General features: G+C 28.0%; 3 protein-coding genes across 7 annotated transcripts; 1 reads left to right on the top strand and 2 right to left on the bottom strand.

Annotated features, from left to right (window-relative positions):
• The first annotated feature begins 4,606 nt into the window (after positions 1-4,606).
• LOC134828749 (fer-1-like protein 6) lies at positions 4,607-9,784 on the top strand. The gene is made up of 7 exons (XM_063841736.1): positions 4,607-4,635; positions 5,911-5,994; positions 6,057-6,644; positions 6,713-6,833; positions 7,322-7,597; positions 8,908-9,005; positions 9,572-9,784. The coding sequence occupies exons 1-7, from the start codon at positions 4,607-4,609 to the stop codon at positions 9,726-9,728; spliced, it is 1,353 nt and encodes a 450-aa protein (XP_063697806.1). The 3' UTR covers positions 9,729-9,784.
• Positions 9,785-9,846: 62 nt separating this feature from the next.
• Positions 9,847-11,173, bottom strand: LOC134829896 (UDP-sugar transporter UST74c). 2 transcript variants are annotated; one of them, XM_063843191.1, is made up of 2 exons: positions 10,523-11,173; positions 9,847-10,459 (listed from the first exon to the last, which is right to left on the bottom strand). In XM_063843191.1, exons 1-2 carry the CDS (start codon positions 10,962-10,964, stop codon positions 9,978-9,980), a joined length of 924 nt encoding a protein of 307 aa, XP_063699261.1. In that variant the 5' UTR covers positions 10,965-11,173; the 3' UTR covers positions 9,847-9,977. The 2 variants fall into 2 exon arrangements, with proteins under 2 accessions (XP_063699261.1, XP_063699260.1); XM_063843190.1 differs by having other exon boundaries at positions 9,848-11,173.
• A 442-nt stretch (positions 11,174-11,615) lies between these two features.
• Positions 11,616-13,367, bottom strand: LOC134831798 (protein Mo25). 4 transcript variants are annotated; one of them, XM_063845613.1, is made up of 3 exons: positions 13,234-13,367; positions 12,955-13,125; positions 11,616-12,762 (listed from the first exon to the last, which is right to left on the bottom strand). In XM_063845613.1, exons 2-3 carry the CDS (start codon positions 13,087-13,089, stop codon positions 11,881-11,883), a joined length of 1,017 nt encoding a protein of 338 aa, XP_063701683.1. In that variant the 5' UTR covers positions 13,090-13,125; positions 13,234-13,367; the 3' UTR covers positions 11,616-11,880. The 4 variants fall into 4 exon arrangements, with proteins under 4 accessions (XP_063701683.1, XP_063701686.1, XP_063701685.1 ...); XM_063845616.1 differs by having other exon boundaries at positions 13,340-13,357; XM_063845615.1 differs by having other exon boundaries at positions 13,322-13,357.
• Between the last annotated feature and the right edge of the window lie 15 nt (positions 13,368-13,382).

Consider the following 13,382-nt stretch of genomic DNA (forward strand, 5'->3'; position numbering starts at 1 on the left):
TTTTAATAAATATTTCATATATATTTAGTTTTTTAAATATATTTTTTTAAAATATTGTTTTTATATTTTTACCGCATTTCGAAGAAAAAATGCGGTATTAAACTTGACTGTGTGTGTGTGTGTGTGTGTGTGTGTGTGTGTGTGTGTGTGTGTGTGTGTGTGTGTGTGTGTGTGTGTGTGTGTAATTCTTAGTTATTTAAGGACCCTGGGAGTCCTCAAATTTAAGAGAAAAAACAAAAAATCGCAACATCAAAAGAAAACATTTGTAAAAAGTAAAAAAATTAGCAAACATCATACTTAAACATGTTTTTCAAATTTCGAATTAAAAAAATTGGGAAAATCAATAAAATTTTAGTAAATTTATTTCGAAATTGTCAGTGTTTGTGTGTGTAGATGAAAACTGTGTTTGAATTCAAATTCAAATTTGTGTTTCAAATTCATTTGAAAAGTTCAACTGCTTATATCTCGAAAAGTATTCAACTTTTTCAAAATATTTTTGCAAATTCTAAAAGTACAAAAGCAAATTCGCAAATTTGCTGTTTTTTCGCGAATTTGCGAAATGCGAACTTCAAATTCGTTGACTTTCAAGGAGAGTTGAAAGGTATGATGTATATCATTGGAAAGGTTTTTCGAAATACAAGCATTTGAACTTTTCAAATTTGAATTTGAATTCAAATTTGGTTTCAAATTTGAAATTTAAGTTTTCCAAAAACTTTTTTTGTAATTTTATAATTTTTTCTTAGTTATTTAAGGACCCTGAAGGTCTGTGGGCAGTTCCTTGGGTTATGAGGTGTATGGAATTGTAAAAGGGTCATGAGGAGTACGAAAATGTGAAATGAGGGGTTCGAAAATGTGAAATTAGGAGTTCGAAAATGTGAAATGAGGGGTACGAAAATGTGAAATGAGGGGTTTGAAAATGTGAAATGAGAAGTTCGAAAATGTGAAATGAGGGGCTCGAAAATGTGAAATGAGGAATTCGAAAATGTGAAATGAGGGGTTCGAAAATGTGAAATGAGGAGTTCGAAAATGTGAAATGAGGAGTATGAAAATGTAAAATATGGAGTAAAAAAATCTGGAATAAGGAGTACGAAAAGCAAACATACATATGCAACCTCGAAATGCGGTTTAGTATGTCGTTCTTTAGACGACTACTTTCTCTATTTTTTATTATATTTTTATAAATATTTTTTTTTAAATTTTTTTTTCAATATATTTTTTAATATATTTCACCGCATTACACTGACAATTGAAGTTGCTTGTACAATCTTAAAGATGGGAAAAAACTACTGGACAAAAGTTCTACATTCATCTTTATACGTGTCCGCTGAGCTGAGATATCGAGGTCTGAAGTTTGTATGAAAATGGGCAAATTTTGGTACCCTTCAGCTTCGAGATACGGCATCAACCCGTCAGTTTTTTCTAAATATTTTCAGTTTTACGCAATGCACATTAACAAATTATAGCTTGTTGGAAAGGTAATGAAACAAGCAATTTGACAAGAGTTACAGATAGGCTTTGAATGTTAGGCTTTTCAGGCTTTTTAGGCTTTTAAATATTTTTTTGAGTAAAATTTTCAAAAAAATCAACTTTTTAAACGAAAATTATTAGTTGTAAACAAATAAAATTGATAACTTAGCCTTTGCAGCTGTTTTATTTTGAGGTACAATAATGATTCATCATGTTGCTTCCTTAGCCAAAAGAAAAGTTTAACAGCTAACTAATTTTATACTACATATTATTCATTTTTGGAATGAAAATTAAGGCTGTAGAATGAGAGAACAAAAATTTTGGAGCTATTCATTCTCAAAACACGAAATTAATTTTCTAAAGACTAAAATTTTTCGTTAAATATTAAAAAATTGAATTTTTTGAAAAATTTACACAAAACAAATATTTCAAAGCCTAAAAAGCCTGAAAAGCCTAACACTAAAAATCTGTATGTAGCTATTTCTAAGTTGCTTGTATCAGTACCTTTCGAACAAGCTATCATTTGTTTTTGTACCTTACGTAAAACAGAAAATATTTACAGAAAACTGACGGGTTGATACCGTATCTCGAAGCTAAAGGGTACCAAAATTTACCAATTTTCATACAAATTTCAGACCTCGATATCTCAGCTCAGCGGACACATATAAAGATGAATGTAGAACTTTTGTCCAGTAGTTTTTTCCCATCTTTAAGAAAAACTTAACTTCAAGATTGTACAAGCAACTTCAATTGTCAGTGTAATGCGGTGTTTTTACCGCATTTCGAGGAAAAAATGCGGTATTAAACTCGACTTGTCGTCTGTGTGTGTGTGTCCCAACATTTTTTTTTGTAATTCTTTGTTATTTGAGGACCCCGAAGGTCTGTGAGCAGTCCCTTGGGTTGTGAGGTGTATGGAATTGTGAAAGGGTCATGAGGAGTACGAAAATGTGAAATGAGGAGTTCGAAAATGTGAAATGAGGAGTTCGAAAATGTGAAATGAGGAGTTAGAAAATGCAAAACGAGGGGTTTGAAAATGTGAAATAAGTAGTACGAAAAGCAAAGATACAAATGCAACATCGAAATGCGGTTTAGTATGTCGCTCTTTAGACGACTACTTTCTCTATTTTGAATTCTCCGTTTATTTTCCGTTATAATTTCGAACTCTTATTTGGGGAAATTTTTTTTTTGCATTGGGATCATGCCTCGATTCCAAAAATGGGACCTAAATGAAGCAAAATAAGCATGACCTGTAGAAAAAATGAACCTTCTATCTGTTAAGGGAAAGCTGTGAGACGTGTACAAAGTGACAGAATATAAAGGATCTATAAAAAATAAATAAAAAATAATTTTGAATCCTGATGTAAGGTTATTCATAAAAAAACATAAAAAATATAAACATTGTTTAATTTTTAACGTCATTTAACCGAACCTTATTAAATATTGAGTTTTAACTATTTTATTTCAGTTTTTTTATGCGCAGTACCCTGATCTTTTAATTAAAGCTTCTATCAATGGACATCTTAAAATGATAGCACGTTCAAAAATACATCATTTAATTTGTTCTGGCGGTGAAGTACTCAGGAGAAAACGAAAAAACATTTTATTAAAGGTTGTGTGATATGGGAGTTATTTTTAATAATATAAAAAAATTTTCATCTTAATTAGAAAACCCAATGTTTGAATTATAGTTGTTTTGCTGGACACATATCTTTTATCGCTTTGACATGGAATAACAAAAGAACACCGATATGCAATCCTTCTTTTTCTGAAAATGCAGAAAAAATATTTTTAGATAATATTAGCGAACGGTTGTTTTTTTGCAGAATGTATATAAAAAATATGAAAGTTATAAAAGAAATCCAAGATCTCAATTTGTGTTTCAAGTTGATTATGTATATTGGATACAATAAATTAGAAACGAAGGTAAGTCAAAACTTAAATTACGTGTCAACTTAAAGGATCTAAAATCCAATTTCCAATTCATCCCATCTTTTCTAAATAACTGTATAACCTTTGTGACAAAAATCCAGGACCTTCTACTTACGATCCCATAGTAGAAGTACACTATGAATCTTACAATATGAAAAAAGCTAAATATACGATTTTTTTTTAATTTTTCACATTATGTTTAAGATGTATAATTTAACTTAAAACATAATTAATAATATCATAAAAATTATAGCACGTTCTCAAATATTAAAAAGAAAAATAATAATAAATTGTTATTATTCCAGGCCATGAACGATTCGTTTCACCTTACTTGGAATCAAACATTGACATTAAATGACTTAAGGTTATCGGGAATATTGACTGTAAATGATTTTCCATCCTTCATCGTTATCTTATGCAGTAAAAAATCGGTAAAATATTTCATTTTTACTACATTGAGAATTTATTCATTTTAATACTACAATCAAAAGTATTAACAGCTTTTTTTTTATAGAAAAATCGAAATATCATGGGAATTGGATCTGTCATACCACAGATGCAATTATTATATGCATCGGAGCAAAAACACGTAAACTGTACAAACAAAATACAAAGACTTCATGTAAGTTGTAAAATTACATCCCGGTACACATCAAATTCAAAGTTTCCGGGCTGAGCTGAGAGTATGTTTGGATTATAAAAGCTTTATTAAAGCCTACAATAAAAGCCTGATATTAAAACCTTTTTAAAGCTATTTCTCCAAATTTTCCAATATAGTATGGCTTATCTATGTAGCTTTCAAAGAACTGATTTTGCGCTACATAATTCGACACGTCATATCCGTAGCTCGAAGCTGAAGAATATCAAAATTTACTCAAATTCATACAAACTTCAAACCTCCAGATCTCGAAAAGTAGAAGGCGTTTAGAGCCCGAACCAAAACTTTTTTTAGTAGTTTTTTCCAATCTTTAAGACAAATCTACTCAGCCCGGAAACTTTGATTTTGACGTGTACCGGGGGTGTTATTCATTTATTTATTTATAAAAATAACACAAATTCGTTACTATTAATGCAGAATGCAACTGATACAATAAATCTTTATCATGATGGTCACAAAGTTGGATCTATTTCAATTGACATTGAACTGGTTGAAATAAATTTTTCTAAAAACTTAGTACCTACTGTCACCTATTATTCTGGTATACCAAAAATGATTGAACTTAAATCGTATCAATATAAGTGAGTTTTTTTAATTTTTTTTTTTTATTTATAAATATGATGAAGAATATTTGAAGTAATATTTGTTTCAATAATAACGATTAAAAAATTATGATGATCATGAAAATTATTAATGATTTATAAATGAAACACCATTATTATTTATAGGTTTTCTGCAATATCCATAGGTTTACGTCAGATTAGCAAGTTTAATACATTAACTAAAGGCAATTTTATAATAAAATACAGTATTGATAATAAAACTATAACATCAATCATAATAGAAAGGAAAACTGAAGGAAGTTTTAACTTTTTTCCTGAAATTGTTTTTACTTATGTTTACATTTTGGAAACAAAAGAATATACACCACAATTTACAATTAAATACATCAAAAATCTTGACAGTACCTGTTTTATGATAGCTGAATCAAATAATTTTATCAACACTGCAACTAAAGATAAAGGATTATCGAGTGATGATTTATACTCAATTGATTATTATCTTCATGAGGGATATATTAAAAAGTTTGAAAAAGTCAGGACTTTGTTGCAAAATTCCATTTTGAAATTTTATATTCCAACTAAAAGAACTTTCAAAAACCACCAAAAAAAGGTCATGTATGAATCTGAGTTAGAGCTTCAAGATATGTTTAGTAAATTTGAGGATTGGGCAAATACTATTCCTCTATATAGTAACACTTCATTAAATAACTTAAAATGTTATTTTAAAACATCTTTTCAACTTGAGAAACATCAATTATCAAAAAAACTGGTTTCTTCGAACAAACAAAAAAACTCTGAATATTTGCTCAAGTATGTAATTTTTAAAATAAAAGTACTCGTTGAATTAATAACTAATCTGTATAACAATGTTCCCTTTTAACAAAAAACACATATTGATAATTCGGACGGATGAACCAGCACAATTCCAAATTTTTCAAAATAAATTTGAAATAGATGTTGAATTTGCAAGCAAATTTGAATTGTAGTATATATTTGTCACATTATTCCTGCGAACATAATTTTATTAACATAATGAAAAATTATTTTTTAAATAATTATTTTTTAGGTGCCTTATTAATATTAAAGTTTTTATTTATTTGTTCAAATTAACTTCCGACATAATTGATGAATACATTGTTGAAAACTAAAATTTGTCAAAAAAATTAATTCTAGATTTCATACGTTGATGAAAATTGAAAAACAAAAAACAATCGTTGTTAGATGTTACATTATCCAAGCATTATGCTATAATTTAAATAAAAGTAAACATAAATCACATAATACCTTTGTAAGGCTTAATGTGGGACATCAATGTATCGAAGATAATGTTGAAAACACATGTGGCAAAACATTTGAATTTAACGCAACAATTCCTGAGTATGGTAAATTAGATTTAAAAATAAAAATATTTTACCTACATAAATATTATTTTTATAAAGGGACTATATGATAAAAATCTCAATTTACACTAAACAAAAAATTAACCGTTATAATTTGATTGGATCTACAGAAGTTGATATTGAAAATCGTTGGTATACAAAACACCACGCCAAATTTGGCATCCCAAAAAATTATGACAACACTTGGCGTTATAAATATAAGCCATCACAGATATTAGCAAACATTTGTAAGGACTTGGGTTTTGAACCACCGTTTTATTTTGACAATAAAGTCAAAATTGCGAACACAATTTTTTCTAATAGTTCGTTAGAGAGTAGTAAAAATTCAAAAGAACATATTGCTCTCAAAGCATTACATCAAAGTCAGAAAATTTTTGGTTTTAAGCTAGTACCTGCACATGTAGAAACTAGAGCTTTGTATAGAAAAGATAAATATGGAATTGAGCAAGGAAAATTAGAATTATGGATAGAGTTACATGATATAAATGATTTGCCAAAATCAATGGAGCTTATGCTTAAGTCAATATTTAATTTTGAATTGAGAATTATCGTTTGGAGCACAGCTGATGTCATTCTTAACGAGAAAAATATTTTTGGAAAGAGAATGTCTGATATTTACGTTAAATGGTGATGCATATTTTAAAAATAATTACTGACATGAATATTTATGCTAAATATTTTATTACACATCTAAGTTGGCTGAACAATTCAAATATACCACAGTACACCGATATTCACTACCGATCTACAACAGGCAAAGCAAATTTTAATTGGCGTATGATATTCCCTTTCAAATACAATGTAGAAGAAAATATGGTAGCTTACTTTTGTTTTTTATATGTATATAAGTATATATTATATATATATCATATAAGGCCAAAACAACAATCCTAAATGTTTCAGGTTTCATCCTACCTATGAAATTTTTTCTGAAAATCATAGGTGGGATATCGATTATCTAAAATGTGAGAAAAATTTCAAATTTTAGTACATTTTTGACCTATATTCTTTAAAAAAAAAAATCAAAATTTCCGTTAAAATCAGTTTTAAATTTGATATTTTCATACGTTTTCAAATTTTTAGTGAAAAATGATAAACTTTGTAAAGAAAAACATCCATCCCTCCTAATTTTCAAAATTTATGTTCGAAAACTTGTAATTTTTTCACAATTGTAAAGAAAAGTGAACTTTTTTGCACTACAAGATACTCGATATACATCCTACCTAATGTTCAGAAGGTCTATGAAACCTGAAACATTTAGGATTATTATTTTAGCCTAAATTGAAACATATAATTCATTTCAGATAATAAAAAAAAATAATTGTTTTTATGAGGAAACGAAACTATCACCTCGTTTAATAGTTCAAATATGGGATAGCGACTCTTTTTCTTCTGATGATTTTCTTGGTACTTTGTCTATACCACTATCTGATTGCCCAATACCAAGTAGAAAAGCTGCAAATTGTTATCTGAAAAATAAATGGAGCAGAGTCAATTTGTTTACTGTTCGCAAACTTAAGGGGTGGTTTCCAGTTTTTGGGCTTCAAGTTGACCAAGGAAAACATCAGGCTGTTCAAACGGTAACTTGAATTTTTATTAGTACTTTATTTTTACCGCATTTCAATTTTTTTGAAAAAAATGCGGTATTGTGCTCGAGTTGTCGTCCGTCCGTCTGTGTGGTGTGCCACTTTTGTTTGAATTCTGTTTTGAATTTTGTTAGCGAATTCTTTTTAAATGACAGATTTGACAGCATTATACAAATTACAAATATTTAAAAAATTATCCGTTGGAAATTTAAAAGTTCTTTGTCTTCGATTAAAGTTAGTGGAAAACTTCGTAAAAACTAGGAAAATCATGAAAAATCGGAAAATATTGAAAAATTTTAAAATGGTCAGGGAGTCTCGCGATTAACATGAGAAGTGAAAATTGATGAAAATCTTCGGGAAAACTCGAAAATCATGGAATTGAACACATTGAAATGCAGTCAAGTCATTCGTTTTATAAACGAATGCAATTCATTCTCGTTTTTATATATGACTAAGGGTGTTTCAAAAACTTGGCTTACTTCGCGTTTCGTCTCCAATAGGAAAATAATAATAATAATATATTTTATTGTCGTGTTCTTCATCATTTGTACAGTTTTTGCTACGGACTAAATATTTTACTTCAGGGAGGTGGCTTCTATCAAATTTATTTGATTTACAATGTTGTCAGGGCAAGATGTAAATTTTAGAGCTGTTTTAGTTAATGAGAGGAAAATCTCTACAAAAACCTCTATTGCACCCCATAGGAAAATAGAAAAAAATTGTTGATTTTGTAATTGATTGATTTCATATTGAATGACTTAGAAAATCAAATTTTGTTAGATTTTTGTGAAATTTCAGCTGTTTTTTCTAAACAATTTTTACATTTAAAACTTTTTAAATAGTTTTATGAACATTTTGAATGAAAAATCAAGAAGTATATTTTTTTAACAAAATAAAGTAACGACTAAAAATTTAAAAATTATTTTTTAGAAAAATTTTTCAAAATAATTTGTGGAAAAGAAAAAAATAAGTTAAAACATTAATTTAATAACAATGTCACATAAAATAATGCAAAGTTCATAAAATTTCATGATTACTCCATACAAATAATTTTAAAAACCCATGTATTTCAAAAATGTAACGCGAAACACTATCAACATTAAAGTAATAGTAAAAATATCAAGAAATTACTTAGAAAATCTATAGATTTTTTTAAGTTTTAAAGTCGTTTTAGGAATATACATGATCACATTTGTTCTATCTGATTTTAGAATATGTAAAGTAATGTGTATTTTTAAATAAATTTAAAAGAATTATCTAAAATTGAAAAAATAATAATTTAGCTATAATGATTTTTAATTCAGGGAAAAATTAAACTGGAATTGGAAATCGTATCAGAATTTGATAATGTGCAACGTGTTGGATTAGGAAGAAATCCACCGAATTCTCTTTCATTTCCGAAGTAAGTATTTTTTTTAATTTTAAGTTTATTATATTATAAGTTTAATTAATGAATTTACGTTTTTCACTTTCGAAAAATTGAAAAACATTAAATGTTTCAATAAAATGAAAGATGAGATAATATAAAATGAAATAGTAATGGATAAATATCACTTAGTTAAATAATTTAACTCTAGGACAGCGACTCCCCTTTCTTCTTATGATTTTCACTCAGAATGATCATCTCAAAATAACTTTGAAATACTTTATGTTTCCCGCAACCTCCAGGGAATAAAAAAATAATCTTCATAATTAAATTTTTTTTTTCTAAACAGTTTTTATTGACCATCACATCATTATTTTTTTAAAATTTAACATTCATACGCCTTGCTTATACGTTCGTACATCATACAAATTTATTAAATAGAAAGCAAAACATTTTTACCACAAAAAATCAAAACCTTAGTAGTCTATATAAAATCAACTTAGAAAAAAGTAAATTTATCTTAATGATTTGTTGCTCATATATTTAAGTTTGATTCAAAGACAGTAATAAACACATATCTAATAGCAAGTTTAATATTTTAGGCGAGAAGATGCTAACTTTATTTGGTATAAACATCCTTTTAAATCTTTGAAATCAGGATTGGCTCATAAAATTCGAGAAATCTTCTTAATTTTTATTAATATTGTATTACTTACTTCAGTAGCATGTTTTGTAACGCAAATAACTTTACATTTTTAATAAAAATAAAATAAATTAAAGAACGCTTTTTATATGTATTTTTGTTTGTAAGCTTTAAGAATTTTTAGAGAAATGAACTAATGATTAATTTGATTATTTTATTTAAAGCCCTAAAATCAAATACTCTTTGTTTCTTTAGTATAAGTTATCATATGTTTATTAATCATTAATTTGGTTGCACATTCGATGGGTCGGTATATATATCTACGCTTTGATAAATTTTATAAATTGCGAGGTACAAAATTATGGTCACACAGTTTCTGTTTTTGAAGAATTTAAAAGATGCATTTGATCATCCGACTTTTGAACTTGTTTAATTTGTTTTCGACGGAATGTAACATAAGTATACAATAAGCTACCCATCACGCTTATGTTGATACCAATACAGTTAAGCCAACTAAATACATAATCTCCGCCAATAAACATACCAATATATGTTATGCTAATGTTCTTAAGGCATCCAACTATAGTCGTCGTTAATGCTGAATTATATTGTGTGCATAATATTGTGCTATACGTAAGTATAAATCCCATGATGCAAGATAAAATAAATTGAACAACAAAAACGGGATCATTCCAATATGAAAATTCGATTCCTAGCTGTAAGTCTCCCGCTATCCAGGTTCCAAGTAGGGCTGGGACCAGCATAAATAACGAATTGTAAAACATTAGACCATAACGTCCCAAATCCACAGTTTCTAGTTTTTTCTTGACGAAAACTCCATTAGCGGCTGTAAGAATGTTTGTTAACATTACATAAACGTATCCATGTAAATTAAAAGATAAGTCATCACTTGCTGCCAATAATGCACCTCCAATCATAGAATATACACTGATTTGCACAGCAAAAGATGGTCTTATTTGCAATAGTTTCATTTCCAATAGCATTGTCATTAAAATGGAAAATCTTCTAAGTGCGGCAAACATTGGTAAACTTAAAGCCTGAGTCCCTCCTAATCCAAACATCATGTTTCCTAGAAATATTAACGGCAACGGGAATATTTTTTTCGGAATATCTAAGTGGAAACTTGGATATGATATAAATTTCATTTGTTTTCCAAAACTTAATACTATCACAGATGCGAATAGTTGACCCAGTGATAAAACTAAAAACGATGGAAACTTATAGGTAGTTAAGACGGTCTTATTTACAACTGTAATCATAAAGCTGGAGAAGCCGTAGAATAAGGCACTGCCAATCTTCATAAACTGTGTAGCTGATCCTGGATCTGCCATTCTGTAAATTGCTACTTATTTTATCTTATATTATATCTTAAAAATATTTTTCATTCTGTTTCTATCTTTGATTTGTTTCTTAATGTTTTATTCGTGTTTAAATATCCACGTATTCTAATTTGGACGTCATCAAAATTTGATATTTACAAATTCTTGTATGTCTCAGTACTTAAATAAATGTAAGTATCAGATATGTAATTTCAAGTGATATACCTACTATATCTATGTAAATAAAAAAAAAGTTTGACAAGTAATGAAAACAGCAGTGGTGTAATATATAGTATAATCATTTTATTGTCTTTTAATCATGATACGTAGTAAATTTACAATATAAATAATACAATGAAACAAAAAAAGGCTTTACTTTAAAAAGAAAAAGTTATACTGTATAAATAGATAAATATTTTCATACATAAAGAAAAAACACACATATATTTAAATCTAAATGAATTTTATTTGGATTGCATAGATTTGGTATACGGAGCTCGAAAATATTTACGATTGAAAAAATATTTTTAATATGTAATATTTATGGATTCCTACTTAGCTCTTTACATATTTAAGCACGATTTAAATTTAAATACATTCATTTAAACACGTAATTTAGGTAAGGTTACGTGAGAAATACTTACTTTATCACAATACTTTTAAAAAAGCAAGAAAACGTTTTTTTTTAAATTTATTTCCTTTATTTACTAATTTTTTATATGCTTTTAGACCATATATTTGAGCCTACACTCACAAAGTAGAACTTAATTTCACCACAATAATATCAAAACATTTCGGCCACATGGAAGTATATATTTTACAATCATAATAGGTCATTTTATTGCTCTTCCATATTTATTGGCAAAACACCTAAATGTTGTTCTGATGTTATTGTACTATGACCATAAATCTGTGGTGAATAACTATACTATTGTTCTGCTGGTGGTTTTAGCTCTTTAATTTGTTTAATTAAATATGCCTTCTCGTCATTAAACTGTTCGTCTTCAGATCTATCTGTGTGAAATTTAGTTAGGAAGTCAACTAACTTATCCTGATTCCTTAGCAGTATGTCCAAAATTGGACGAGGCTTATTAGGATTTGCCACAAAAACTTTAAACACATGAAAGGCTTCAAACTGAATATTGCGTGACTTTTCTTTAAGCATGTTCATCATCAATTTTAGATTATCAGGATTTGATATATATTTTGTCATCACGGTAAAATTGTGTCGATCTAATAAAAGTTCACCCAAGAGTTTGAGACTTTGACGCCTTGTAACGTAATTTTCGGAGTCCAAGAGATGTTGATAGTTTGAAAATACTCTATCATAATTATGCTCTAAGAATTCGGCACAAAGCAATTTATGACGCGTCAATAGTTCTTTAAAAGTTGAGAATGCATCTGATGCAATATCAAAAGTGGATACTTCGACATAACGAAAGAAGTTATAAAACTCCTCGGAGTGTAACATAATTTTTGCGAGAGCCTCATATCGAGCACACTCACGTAGCATCGTTCCGCAATTTAAGGCAATTTCCTGATGTTCATATCCAGCCATAAGAGTAAATAATATTTCCGGTTTTGTACAAATATATTCGACAGTAGGTGATCTTGTTCCAATTTGACGTCTCAAAACATTATTGAATACTTGAGCTACATCTTTTTTTCCTTCAAAGTCAATACGAGCTAAGTTTTGTACCAATAAAAGCAGCAAATGACTATTATACATTTCTTGTGCTAATTGTGAAACTATTATGTCAGTTTGTGGTTCAGCATCCGATGTACCGTACAACATATTTTTGATTAAGACCTAAGTAAGAGAAAAAATAAATGCTTTCTTACAAGTAAAATTAAGATGAATATTTTTTAAATATTTCTATAAATAAATACATAACTATGATACATTTGATTACGCGTTCTTTTTGAATAACTTCTCTACTTAAGGTAGGTACGTGGTACATAGTTTCAATATTACCTATAAAAGTTACACTTATAGACTTACCAAATTTTTACTTATATCTTCTTGGGCTTTTTCAACCTTTTTGTCTCCCTTTTCTAAGCAGTTGACTGCTTCTCTTAATTGTTTAACAATTTCCGATGGAGATTTTGGTGATTTTCCAAAGAGCGGCATATTCATATAAATATTATATTTCTTGATATTTTAAAGATATTCCTAAATGTAAGTATTATTTATATTTATAATGTATTCTTAAAATTCACTTAAAGAAGAAAAAAATAGTAAATATGTAATATATAAAATATATATATATACATATAATACCAATCGAATTAATAATTGGAGTCAAACAAATTCAATTGCAAGAAAGAAATGACAACACAAATATTATTAATTCTTTTAAAAGTTTTACACTATATTTTAAGTATACTTTTCTCCTTTTTTTAATTCACAGTATTTATTCAAAACTTCAA

The sequence above is a fragment of the Culicoides brevitarsis genome, chromosome 2 (genome assembly GCF_036172545.1).
Source record: "Culicoides brevitarsis isolate CSIRO-B50_1 chromosome 2, AGI_CSIRO_Cbre_v1, whole genome shotgun sequence".
Lineage (NCBI taxonomy): Eukaryota > Metazoa > Arthropoda > Insecta > Diptera > Ceratopogonidae > Culicoides > Culicoides brevitarsis.

Coding starts and splice junctions, on each gene's coding strand:
- LOC134828749 (XM_063841736.1), top strand. CDS start 4,607: ATGATTGAACTTAAATCGTATCAATATAA. Junction 5,995..6,056: donor TTTAACGCAACAATTCCTGA/GTATGGTAAATT, acceptor ATTTTTATAAAG/GGACTATATGATAAAAATCT. Junction 6,645..6,712: donor TCTGATATTTACGTTAAATG/GTGATGCATATT, acceptor TACACATCTAAG/TTGGCTGAACAATTCAAATA.
- LOC134829896 (XM_063843190.1), bottom strand. CDS start 10,964: ATGGCAGATCCAGGATCAGCTACACAGTTTATGAAGATTGGCAGTGCC.
- LOC134831798 (XM_063845613.1), bottom strand. CDS start 13,089: ATGAATATGCCGCTCTTTGGAAAATCACCAAAATCTCCATCGGAAATT. Junction 12,763..12,954: donor AAGATATAAGTAAAAATTTG/GTAAGTCTATAA, acceptor TCTCTTACTTAG/GTCTTAATCAAAAATATGTT.